The 13378-nt window shown below is 23.5% G+C and overlaps 1 protein-coding gene across 1 annotated transcript in view; it reads left to right on the top strand.

Annotated features, from left to right (window-relative positions):
• LOC112595241 (cell adhesion molecule 3-like) overlaps window positions 1-13378 on the top strand; it is a 259369-nt gene that overhangs the window by 130912 nt on the left and 115079 nt on the right. Inside the window, exon 3 of the mRNA XM_025340378.1 lies at window positions 6018-6139. Coding sequence (XP_025196163.1) covers window positions 6055-6139 — 85 coding nt within the window. The 5' untranslated portion in view covers window positions 6018-6054. The remainder of the gene's footprint in view (window positions 1-6017; window positions 6140-13378) is intronic.

The raw sequence follows: 13378 nt of genomic DNA, 5'->3' as shown, positions 1-13378 counted from the left end.
TTTATCCGTGTGTATTTTCTTGTGTGTAAACATTTCCAAAAAACTGCGTTTTAATTTACTTTAAAAAAGTGTACTGATCGTGTTGATTACGTTAAAAACCAACTAAAAACAAGTGGTCGTACGGGTTGTAAGATATTTGTAGACCTTTTTCAGTAGAGGTGAAATTATATTATTTCATTAAAAAAATTACGCAAAATTATAGTGCGGAGGAGTAAAGAATATACGTAAGGGTATTTTTTTTCTACTTGAAATGAATCGCTTAGGTACTCTACAAAGAATAAATTCATTGATTGATATGTCATAATGAATTTTGGTACTAATAAACAATCGATTAATTTATTTCAATTTGAGAATCTTTTACGACAATACAGTTTTACAGAAAAAAAAAGTATAGAAATAGAAGCATTTGTAATTTATTTTTTGTTTGACGTCGCAATTAAATTAATTTTGAATGTCGGTATCTGTTTGCTACAGAAATATAATGTAATAACGTTTATATAGAATGATTAATTTAACGTAAGACACTTATTATTTCAAAAACAATCTACGTGTTTGGAATTTTTTTTTTTTTTAATAGTTTTAAGTCGTTATTAAAAAACGTTTTAGGAAAAATATATTTTTTTTTTATTTTTTTTTTTTTTACATCTTTGTAATTTTAAATATAATTCAAAGTCTTTAGATCTGAAAAAACAAATTTTCAAATATTATTTTATTACTTTTATAAGTATCTAAAGCCACAATTAAAGTGTTTCACTAATCTTAACTTTTAATATACTTAAAACTCATAAGTTTATGAGTAGTAAACTATTACTATCAACAACTCATCCAAAGTTCGATTTTTATGTACTTAAGTACTTTAAATAATATTCTGCTTTGAAAAATTGAATTAAAATGTTTTTGTTAAAACAAGTTAAAACAGTTAAAAATACATATATTTTTATACAGTTGCTTTTTAAACGACTTAAAATTACTTAAACAAATAGTTTAAAAAATTTTTAATTTATTTAAATGATATGGGTCTTACGTTAAATAAATCACCCGATATATATTAATGATAATTGAATTCGTGTCGCAATACATTTCGTTTGAAAATCAATCAATACATCGGGAGCAAGATGATAATTGTCGTTTTACTTACAGTCAAAACTTCTGATAAAAACCATTGTTAATCACAATGGTTCATTAACCTACATAATATAACACGAACACATAGCGATGGTTCGGTAAGAAGTGCGGAGCATTGTTTATACACAACCTTATTTATATTATGACGAGTGGTAAATAGGATAGGCTGTTTGCGAGAGATTCTCTTAGAAGAAGTTTTGAATAATTAGGAATAAGTAGAGTGGAAAATAATCTAGTGCATGTGTGACTTTGGAATGAGTGATTAGATTAATATTCATTTGTGGAACCTTTGATGATATTTTTGCATTAAAATAACTATTTTATAGTCTTACATCCATGAAAAATCAACAGTTTAATATGAAAGTTGAAATCAGCCACATATTATTCGATAATGCAAAAAAAAATGATAAGTATTCCACTACACTCAATAGCTTACTGTATTTCTAACTAGCAATAAACCTAAAGTGATTTAAAACTTCCGAATATTTATTATTTAATACGTTTCAAGTTTGGTCTATGATATTAACAAAGCAAAATCTCTTTTTGAATAATTAAAACGTTCATTTTAATTATAAAATAATTACAATAAATTAAGATGAACTTAATGATAAATTATATACAATAAACAAATATATTCATTTCTGCCTCTAATATTTGTGATAAAAAATAAATTAAAAACATAAAACCTTTGAAATTTAAAAGTACTTTCTAAAATTATTATAATCATTTGGATTTTCCTATGGCTAACTTATATTTACACAAGATTCTCAAAAAAAAAAAAAAAAAAATGTGTTAAAACGAAACTGTATAAATATTTATTTATAAAAAAAATGTATTATAAGTGGTAAAAAATATTTTTATATTTTATAATGGAATTGACTTCAATATATTACATTTTTGAAAACGTGAGATAAGTTGTACGTTGATTCCATAAAGAACTCTTGTTTTATCTTTTTTTTTCCCCTAAAACTCGTATGGAACCTTATAATGCTTCGTCTGATCCCTATAAATTTCTCCAATATTTCCTGGTAATTCAAAAGTATTTGAAAATGATTCAAAATCACTATATGTCAAATCTGAACGATTTTTTATAGTTGGTGTGACACAACTGCAATCAAAATACTGACAAATAATAAAGTGAAAGCATAAGCTAGTGGAGTACGATGCTTCGTTTATCTACCAAATATCTGAAAATTTATTACACTGTTGTAATGATACAGATAATAATATATTTCCTTACACATTTGCTGTATGTATTATTATGATACATTGTTTGTTTAACAAGAGTTGAGATGGTGTTATTTTAATAATTCTCAAACCCAAAGCAGTATTTTTAAACAAAAAACTTGTTTCTTTGACTTAAAAATAAATTTATGTTTTTAAGTTTAAAAAATAATTTAAAACTCTACCATTAGATATAAAATGTTAAATTCTAAGCTTCACTAAATTGATAAATTCCCTTTACTGCCACTATCACCTCCTATTAAAATAAACAATAACTTAACGTCACTTAACTTTATAGTGGATTATGTCATACCTATTACAAATTTAATGAACTCTTATGTCTTGCAAACAATAAAATTATTAAATTTTTGTTTATTTCAACATTATTTTGCAAATAACTGATTTGTATTATTATTTTATTAAAAAATCCAATATAAGATATTTTTAAAGAAGTTGTTCTTATAATTATTTAAAAATATTGAAAATACGTAAGCACAATTATTTGTTTAGATACAAATACACATTTTGATAGAATTGTAAAAAATGTATAAACTGTATGCAATGATTTATTAATGCATTTCAATAATATTTAATACACTTATTTCGGTGATCTATTTAAAGATAAACTATACACACTGTTTACTGAAATGTTAATTCCTCGGTTTTTTTAAAACAAAACTCATGATTTCTGTAAAATCTATTTTTAAATGAATGCAAATGTGTATGCCTAATTAAAATTATATAAATATTTCTTGAATAGTTTAATTTATATAGACTTTTTTTATGTATTATAATAGCTTAAACAAAACTTAGTCAATTTCATTTTTTTTCATTTTTTCTAAACTTTTTAAGTAATAAATAATTGCTATCAAAACATAATTATTAAAAATAGATAACGAAATATCTTAAGTTTCTATAAAACAAAATGTACGCTAGTACAAAAATAAATAACAATTTATTCAAGTGCAAATTTCCATTAACGACTTCTCATTTCAAAGACAAAAAAATAAGTAAATAAATAAAGCATACTATACAAAAAGTAATTGTAATTTGTTTAATATTCCAGTGTTATTGAAGTCAAATTCAAAGTCTAATTTTATCATAAACTGACAGAGGTAAAATTTTTAAGTACTTTTACCTAGGTACCAGTTTTAATCAGTTTACATTTCTCTACTCGGAAGACTACTTTTAGTGCTCAACTTTTGGGTATAAACTTCTCGAAACATTTTACGTATGCGATTGTGGCTGTATTTAGATTCAACCCGTATTAGGTTACGATATTAAAATCTTGAAGCAATAAATTACGGGTATTATTATAATTAGTTTTATTCGGAGGCTCGGAACTAAACACAAATATTAAATTCTTTAAATAATACGTATTAATAATTTCATAAATATACTTATTACACATGAATCTGAATTGTTTGTCGTAATAACGTATAATATAACTAGAATCTGTTGTAATAGTTTTAATACAATAGTATAAATACATAAACACATTACAATTATTCTAATGTGTTTTAATAATACTTCTTATTTAGATATGCGACTACGACAATTTTATTAACGGAGCTTGATCACAATATATTGACGTTATTAATATTATACGATGGTATTAAAATATATCAATGTGGGTTATAAAACTACCATATTGTATACCCATGTTAAATTTGTTTAATTTTTATGTGTATCAAATTGATTAAAAAAAAATTTTAAATTAACCACTTTTGAGTGTACATTAATACATGTTTTTATAATGTTACAATCTACGTTCTACATGCTAATTTTATTAAACAAGCATACTAGACTCCATTTTTTTTCTTTAATTTTATAAAATTTTTTATAAGAATACATCCATATAAAGAAGTTAGACTCCAATAGAATTTTGATTTAGCTGTGTAAATATTTTCAAAAAAAAGAAATCATTTTAATAACGATTTGAAAAAAAAAAAATTGTTAGTTTTCATTTGAAACGACCAAAAAGTATAATATTATTGTATCAATTGTCTGTATGTGGTCAAGGCATTTGCCCTGAATTTCTCACGGTCTCGAGTGACTATACTTACAGATAAACCTTTTTGTGGTTGTTAGTTGTTACCAAAGTATTGGTGGTTAAAACCATGACTATCGGAAAAATACCATTGGTGTGATGTTCCATTGTATGCGATTTCAATTATATCAAAGTTATCTTATCTGAATATGCGTATTTTGCAATTATCGTATTTTTACAAACCAAATTAGTCTACCTTTATAATAAACCATAGTCGCATTTGAAACCAGAGAATCGTATTTATCTATCCACGTAGGACAATAACTATTATAATAATTATAAAATGAACCATAAGGACATAATAAAAAGTACTGGCAGTGAGTTTTTGATTTCTTTTCGTTTTATTGAAATTTAAGAGGCTGTTACATTATCTAAAATTTACCATAAAATTATGCTTCCGTCTTCCAAAAGAAGAGAATTAAGTTTCTTTGTTAATAGAAACGCTATAATTTCCAAAAAATAATCTTAATTTTTTTACTAAAATAAAGCGTAGTTTTTTTTTTAAATTTTTATTTTTATAGCAGATTGTACTATGTGTCATTGTAGTTTATAAAAGTCATACGTACATTGTATAGGTAATAGGTACATAAATTAATTTATTAACAAGCTAAGCAACATTTTTTTTTTTTATCTACATCTACATTTTTATAATGAAAAATTAATGACGTTTCCATGATTAATGAGTCTTTAGTTTTATTAATTGGAAGTACGAAAGTGTGTTTTTGCTACAAACAATAATTGTTTTATAGATTTCACAATGTGATGTGTTACACTGGTTAGTTATAACAACTGTTTATTTTTGTTGATGCTACTTAAAAATAAATAATAATTTACACTGTGTAATATGTTTATGTAACTATCATAACCAAATCAACAAATCCAAAATGTATATTGTACACTATGCGTTAGATTGTTTTCCTGTTATAATTCTTTTGTTGTGAAGTTAAACAAATACAATATTATAACTACTCGTATCGTATTATCTAAATTTTAGATATTAATATTATGTGTTATACTTTGAAAACATAAATTTTATCGATTTGCTAAAAATATAAAACTCCAGATAATCGTGCCTGTACATAAATTACCAACAAAAATAAAAGTATTATAATTATTTTCAACATAAAATAATAATACAATAAAAAATAATAAAAACAGTCATTTACTCTAGAAAAATGATGAACATAAAAATTTTTATTTCAAAATATTGTTCATTTTTTCCCTATCACGTTTTTAAGTATTACTGTTTACGGTCAAAATCTTGTTTGCTTCTGAAATCTGGTGTTTCCAAATTTCGATGTATACAAAAGAAACCTATTGAATTTATAGAAACAACAACACCTCATTTGGTGTTTTTTATAATTATAGTTTAATATATTTTACTATCATAGTATGTGCGTTTAGTAGCCACAGATATGCTAGCGCTGATATCTATATAATAAAACAACAGTTAAGTATATACACAACACGTCAACACACGAATCGCAATATAACATTTTATCTACAACAATGATGTTATTTTTCTCCGACCACCGTGGCGATGGCGGCTCCCAACTATAGTGAAATACAATGTGATCATTCCACGATTTGTTTGACGGGGTGAATTGTTTTGTTACAGGACAATGACGGGGCCGAAACAAAACTGAAATTGAGGGATGGAAAGAGTGCACTGTACGGTGCACCGTCAGGCGCTATGGATCTTGTGTTTCCACGTCGTTTGCTGTTTGTCGTTCGTCGCAGGTATGTATTTAACATTTTTATACCTCCAACGCCGTAAATCAAGATTAGAAATCGGATAGACATTTTTCGATTTTATTTTTTATTTTATTTATTGATATCAGTTTTTACTAATTAGTAATTTCAATAAAAAATAATATATTGGTTTTTAAATGTTATGATAATTTTATTGTCCTCAATATCGATTTTATCATTTTCTGATATGCAGTTAGATATTTTTTATTTTTTTCAATTTAAAATAATGATTTTAAATTTTATATTTTTAAATTTGAAGTTAACTTTTAAAAGCTACATGTGTGCAAGGATCGTTTATTCTTGATGAGTTCCATGTGTACATATTATTCTGGTCGTTATGTGTGGCTGTGAAACGGTAACAAAATTACTTACCAATAAATAATAATTTTGAATTTTAAGTTTAAATTGAACAATATTTTAATCAACTTTTAAATAAAAAATAATTAAATTTTAGTTATTTTTGTATAAGTTATCGATTGAAATTATTTTAAATTATAATATAAATGTTGAATATCATCATAAAAATATTTTTGATTTTGCTTCTTTTTTTTTTTTTTTTACACAATTTTATGATATTTTTTTATTAATTAAAGACTTTGCGGTGGCTGTGGTTATTGGTCTGACTTTACGGTACATATTTAAACAGATTGGATTTTTTAAGAATATTAATAGATTTTGTGTTGACTTTGGCTCCGGTTTGAGGATTTCGTATAGATAGGTAGTATGTCTTCGCAGTCACTATAGAAATTGCGGTATTTGGTGAGGATATGCTTCACTGTAATTTTAACACAACAGGTAGGATATTTGGGTGGCTCTTCTTCAGTCATTTGATATTGATATGTCACTAATATATGTCCTATTTTGAGACAATTTAGTATGGTTGCTTGTCTTCTAGAACAGTGGTGCCCAACCCGCGGCCCGCGGGCCACATGTGGCCCGCGAAAGTATTCTGTGTGGCCCGTCACAAATTTTTAAATAAAACAAAATATTCTAAAAAAAGTAAAATTATATTTATTTATTTTATAAAAGTAATAATAATAATAATAAAATCAAAATAAATGTTTAAACGTTTTAAACAAAATATTCAAAAAAAAAGTAAAATTATATTTATAAATTTATTTTGTAATTGTAAAAATAAAAAAATTCGGCAATCGTCATTATATTTACGCTTTTTTCTGTCGGACATTTTTAAATAAAAATTTTACGATCGCTATTACCTATGCACTTAAAAGAGTAGACTGATCGTCGTATGTATCTACAATGTATACCTCAATCCATAATCTTTTCAATCAATAAAAGATAAGATATACACCATATATTTTGTACACATATGTATCACAAAATTATATTATTAGATTAAGATTGGGATTATTCGTACTTTTATATTTAGTGGCCCGCTCGAAGATAATTATTAACCAAAGTGGCACGCCGAACAAAAAAGGTTGGGCATCACTGTTCTAGAACTATCTACGGGAGGGGGCTATGGAAGTATTGACTGTTTTATTTTATTTATGTAGTTTAATTCTCCGTTTTGAACAATAATATTACCACACTTTAGAGGTGTAATTTTTTATATGTCATGATTTTTTTTCTTATTAATTAAAATGAGCTCTATAATAAATATATCTATGCTAAATTTTCATCTATGTAATAATGAATGTTATTCTTTTTTTCGTGATTTATGCCTAAATTTGTATAATAGAATGTACCTACGGTGTGTATTCATATATTTGTATTAAGTAGAGACCGGGATGAACCAAAATCAAATTATATCATTTTTCATGGATCATACGTATTGTTAAGCAACCGAAAAATAAAATTAATTCTAAATATTTTGATGTCTCTCTAATTATAAATAATAATTTATAAATAAAAATAATAATTATTATTAATTATGTATCATAAATACTATTTTTATATTTATTTAGTAACCTAAACAAGGGATTTATAGAACATTATTATGTTTCGTCATTGTTACATTAAATAATTACAGTTACGTAACAAATTTAAAATTCTAGGGGGGAAATGCCCTATCTTGCCCCTCTGGGAACGCCCATGTAATATGGAATATATATGACACAGTTTTATGGAAAACAAGTTAAGATAAATAAAACACTTTTGAACTTTCACTAAAACACATAAGTTTAAACCCGTAAGGAAAGAATAACACTAAATAAGTTTAAAATTAATCACATTAAAATCTCACGTGACACATAGATACTTGATGGGCGATGACTTAGACTCAGCCTTCATCGTGCTAACAAACACTTAACAAACTACAAATGAACATATTGTTATCCACTGTCATAATTTAAAATACTGCAGAAACAGTTTTCTTGAAACAGAAAATCTGTAAAAAACAATCGGAGCATTTTTATAAAACTTTTAATTTCGTACTAAATTTAATTTGTATATATATAAATAAAAGTATAGGATTTTTTTCTTATAGATCCATTATAATCTCTATTATTTTATTTATAAGTTTATTTAAGTTGTTTCATGTCATGCAATTCATGGTAATACAAAAATTGCACCAAACAAACTTTATTTTTTACACACATAAGCAAATTATATTTATGCAAACATATTATATTAAGCATATTGTAATTTTAATTTTTTTTCTCAAATAAAATTTAAACAAACCTTTATTTATAAAGAATAACATTGATATTAACTTTTTGTATTTTAACACTTTTATTCTAATTTCTTCGTGATAAATATAGTCACAAAAGTCACGTTTTTCAAAAATAAAATATAAAAGCCTAAATCTAATTATTCATTCTAAAATTTAAAATGTTTTATGACCAAGACCAAGAAAAATATTTTAATTATATTTTTCCCCTGTTTTATATATATATATATAGCCATAACTTGTGTTCCCAAAAATAATATTAATTAGGTTTTTGTTTTTTTTTTTTTAAAGTTTGTTCTGTGATGCGAAATTCAACTTTAGAACACTGATGATTTCATTTCTTATATAATTATCTAAATATATGATAAAATTAATTAAATACATCTTAACAAAACCATTGAACATAACTAAATATTTGAATCGAAAAATATTTTTTTAGTTTTATGCATATCTAACTTGAGTAATTCTTAAATAACAAATTTTAAGTATAAAAAAAAATATTATTGATTAATAACTTATTTATTAAAAGAAAAAAATACTATCATACTATCTTTAAGGTTATAATTTCCTTGGAAATTATACTAAAAATACTTGTAAAATTATTTTCTTTAAAACTCAAAAATAATAATTATTTATTTATTTAATGTTTTTTTTTTTTTTTTAATTATTATTTCTTGTCGAAAACCATACAATTCTTCTTTATCGATACTTTGAAAAGTCAAATCACGCAGTGTATACCATCTAAAATAGTAACAAATTACTTAACTTTTCTGTTTAGTTACTCTGAGACTCATTCTAATAATAATCGATCTTACTATATACAAAAGACCATCTGTTATCATAACTTTACGCCGTGTTATAGAAAATAGAAACAAGTAAAATTTTGCGTTAGTGAGTAATAAATAAGCAATCCATTTATATAACATATGTATTAAGTAGGTCCATTTCACTAACCTCATAATATTGGAATTTTTAACATTTCTAAAGAAATCGACTTTTATTTAGTTCTATCTTTACATGTTAATTGTCAAAAACTGATTAACAAATTATATTACCAAGACATTTTTGCATCAACTAATACAGGTTTTGAGTACATATAATATTATTTACCTAAGCTTATAAAAATTTTTTTCATCACACAAATCTTGAACGATTAAATTATATGTAATTTATATTTGAATTGTATTAGTTGAATTTATATAATAAACAATTGTGTATGGTTTCAAATTCAGCATTGAGATGGAAGGTAGAAGTTGCTTTACGATATTGCTGTTTTATTAAATTGTGTAACTTAAACGCGCCGATTTAAAAAAACGATATTATACCAAATTTGTTTTTTGAATTTCTTTGCATTTTTTTCGATTAATTAATGACTTGGTATTTATGTAATTTTTATTGAAACTTTATTAGAAATTTGGGATTATTTATTTAAAAATACTGTATGCAGTATAAAAAATATCATAAATACGTCATTTAATACATAATTTTTTTTTTTTTTTATATATTTTTACAAGAAATATACAATCTATACAATTAAGCACAATAAGTATATGTGAGATTAGGGTAAAAAAAACATTATGGGGTTACATAATACATAGTTTAAATATATTTTTACCTAGTATTATGTATAGTAGTAAATTATATTTTATTTGCGTTTGAAACTATAACAAATATACAAGATACCTTTTTTTTTTTAGTTAAGGAACAAAACTATTAATTTATTGAAATAAATTTAAATTTATCTCATTTTTAATTGAAGGAATTATTAAATTAATCGTATTGATAAATTATTGATTCAACTAAAAACAAATTATAGCTTTAGAACCTAAAATAAATTATGTTTTATATTTTCTAAAAAAAAAGAAAATAAATAAATAAAAAAAAAAAACTTTTATTATTATAGGAATTAGATACTGTTGTATATGTATACCATTAAGATTTTTTACTAAGATTTATCGTTGATGTTTGTCTCATTTAAAAGTTAAAACGTATACTATTTATTAGTTATATACCTACATAAATATAACACTCAGTTAATGGTATAATATTGAAATACCTATTATATTTTAGCAGTTTTTGTTTACTAAAAATTATTATTTAAATTAATTTGTTCTTAATTGGGTGAAAAAAAACAAAATATCTAAAACCTAATAATATCTCTTCAGAAATGTTTAATGTAACGTATTGAATATTTATGTATGATATATTTTAATTGGTTTTTTTAAAGCATCAAGCAGCTCATTCTTAACTATGTAGATCACTTTATGTATTTTATCTTTTACATTGTCTCAAAATATGTTTAACGAAAAACAAAACAAAACAAAAAAAACAACGTTGGAATTAGAATCATTTAACAAACAATATGATGAGTACGAAATTTAAAAATATTTTTAAGATTTAATATTTATTAATCATGTTTCGTGAAAATAATATAATTACCAATATATGTTTCAATAAATTATTGATAAAAGATAAATTTATATAGTAGCTGGAAAATATATATTGATTTTCCTTACAAACATATAATACAATAGTTAAAAGAAATCACTCATTCATTCTTACTGGATCTAAAAACCAAATATTTTTAGATAATATTTATGTTAATATGTTTATATTATAAACATAACAAAAGAATAAAAGGAAAACTAGCTAGTCATTTGTTATAACGATTGTAAATTATTCTCTTTTTTTTTAATTAAAAAAAACATCAATATATTTACTGCATTGTATCTGAAGAATAGTATTATCTGAACAATATTTTATTTATATAATTGTTTTGGTATACATTCCTATTTAAATAATATTCTACTGGGTCCCTACACATAGGGTACATATTCAAATATATTATTAAGGATTTTATGAACATAAATTCATAATATACAATATATATATATATGCATAGAAGAACTTTAATTATAATCCTAAAGTATACACAAGGACTACTCAAAGTAAATAAACAATAATGATTGTTATACAATGCATAGTATATGTCATGTAACACGGTTTTTGGAAGAATATATATTTATTTTTTTTTGCTGTAGATTATGAATGAATAACAGTCAAAACTGAACATTTTCACAGAATATTTTTAATAGCATTTTCTAGACATAAAATAATTTTCAAAATATTTTAGTTCTATTATTTTTTAAAATTCATATATACTTTAAATATGTTATATAAAGTTTTTATAAGTTTGATTTATCTATTATATTTATCATATAAAAACAATTTATTAAATTTATTTGAACAAAATGGTTGAACAGTTGATAAAAAAATGTATAGGATTTTATAATGACGTATTACTGGGATATTTATTATTATTTTACAAATATGAAATTCAATATTTTATTTAAAATGTGTATTACGTAAAAATAATTTATTTCAAAGAAGAAAAAAATTAATAAATAACGTGTTAAGAATAAGATTCAAATCGTAAATTTACGTGTTTGTAAAAACTTAAACAATGAATATTATAGCTTTTATTATAGAGAAATAATTCATAATAATTTACATAAGAAATAATTTATGATAGTAATTTGTTATGTTCCTATGTCTTAAAATGAAACCAATGTTTCTATCACTGTCTATTTCACGCACTGTAAATTTTAAAATAATATATTCTATACAACTGATTACAATAATATGCTTATAGTCGGTGTAAGAACAATGTACACTAATAATCAATATTCAAATAAAATGTTTTAATACCTAATCTTGCATTATTCGCAGCGATACCTACCATATAATTGACCAAAACAAATCCATATCTTTTCCATTGTACCAATAAAACAATAAATAATGTAATATAATATCTGTAATATCTAAGTATTTAAATAAAATTAAGTGATATAAAAGCCGAAAACACGTTTGAACTCGTTAATTTCTATAATTTATTAAAAAACTTCATACTACTATTACAATCTTATCTTACTCTAAAATAATCATCTAAAGCTTAAATTTTAGATGGTCACCAAAGAGAATTGTGATGTTTACCTTGAGTAAGATTAATAGCAAGTTTAAGTATATTTTTAGATTCCTTGATTCCTGATCGAGTTTTGTTACCTATCGGTAATATAGTTGTTGTACAATATAAACATGGTTTTTAGTGAAAAATATTACTCCTTGAACACAAATTGATGTCATATTATACAAGCGGTTGAGTTCTTAAAACTCTTTTATATAATTAAAGGAAAACACACGCATATACCAAAGATAACTGTTTACATTGAACTCCTTTAAAAAGGTCGATATTGAATCCTTATTATGTTATGATTAAGGATTATATAGAATGTATTTTTACATTAAATTTAAGAATTGTATTATATCATAATATTAGTATTCAATCATAGGCACTAAAATTGTAAATACATAATATATATTTTAAATTAATATTAAAGCACTTTTTGAATATTCTTACTAAAAACTTTAAGTATTTTGATTAACTCGTTAACCACTTTTTTTCTGTTACCATTCATTTTTCTATACCCTCAAGATATAAATAATTTATCAAATAGACTATCAACGTAAATCTTGACAGCGATGTTGTTAGCAGAAACCATATGATTTTACATTATGATCTATACATACTATGATAC

This window comes from Melanaphis sacchari, unplaced genomic scaffold, assembly GCF_002803265.2.
Source record: "Melanaphis sacchari strain LSU unplaced genomic scaffold, SCAv2.0 Contig261_pilon_pilon, whole genome shotgun sequence".
Lineage (NCBI taxonomy): Eukaryota > Metazoa > Arthropoda > Insecta > Hemiptera > Aphididae > Melanaphis > Melanaphis sacchari.
The sequence above is the reverse complement of the archived record's forward strand: the minus strand, read 5'-3'. Positions and strand labels throughout refer to the sequence as shown.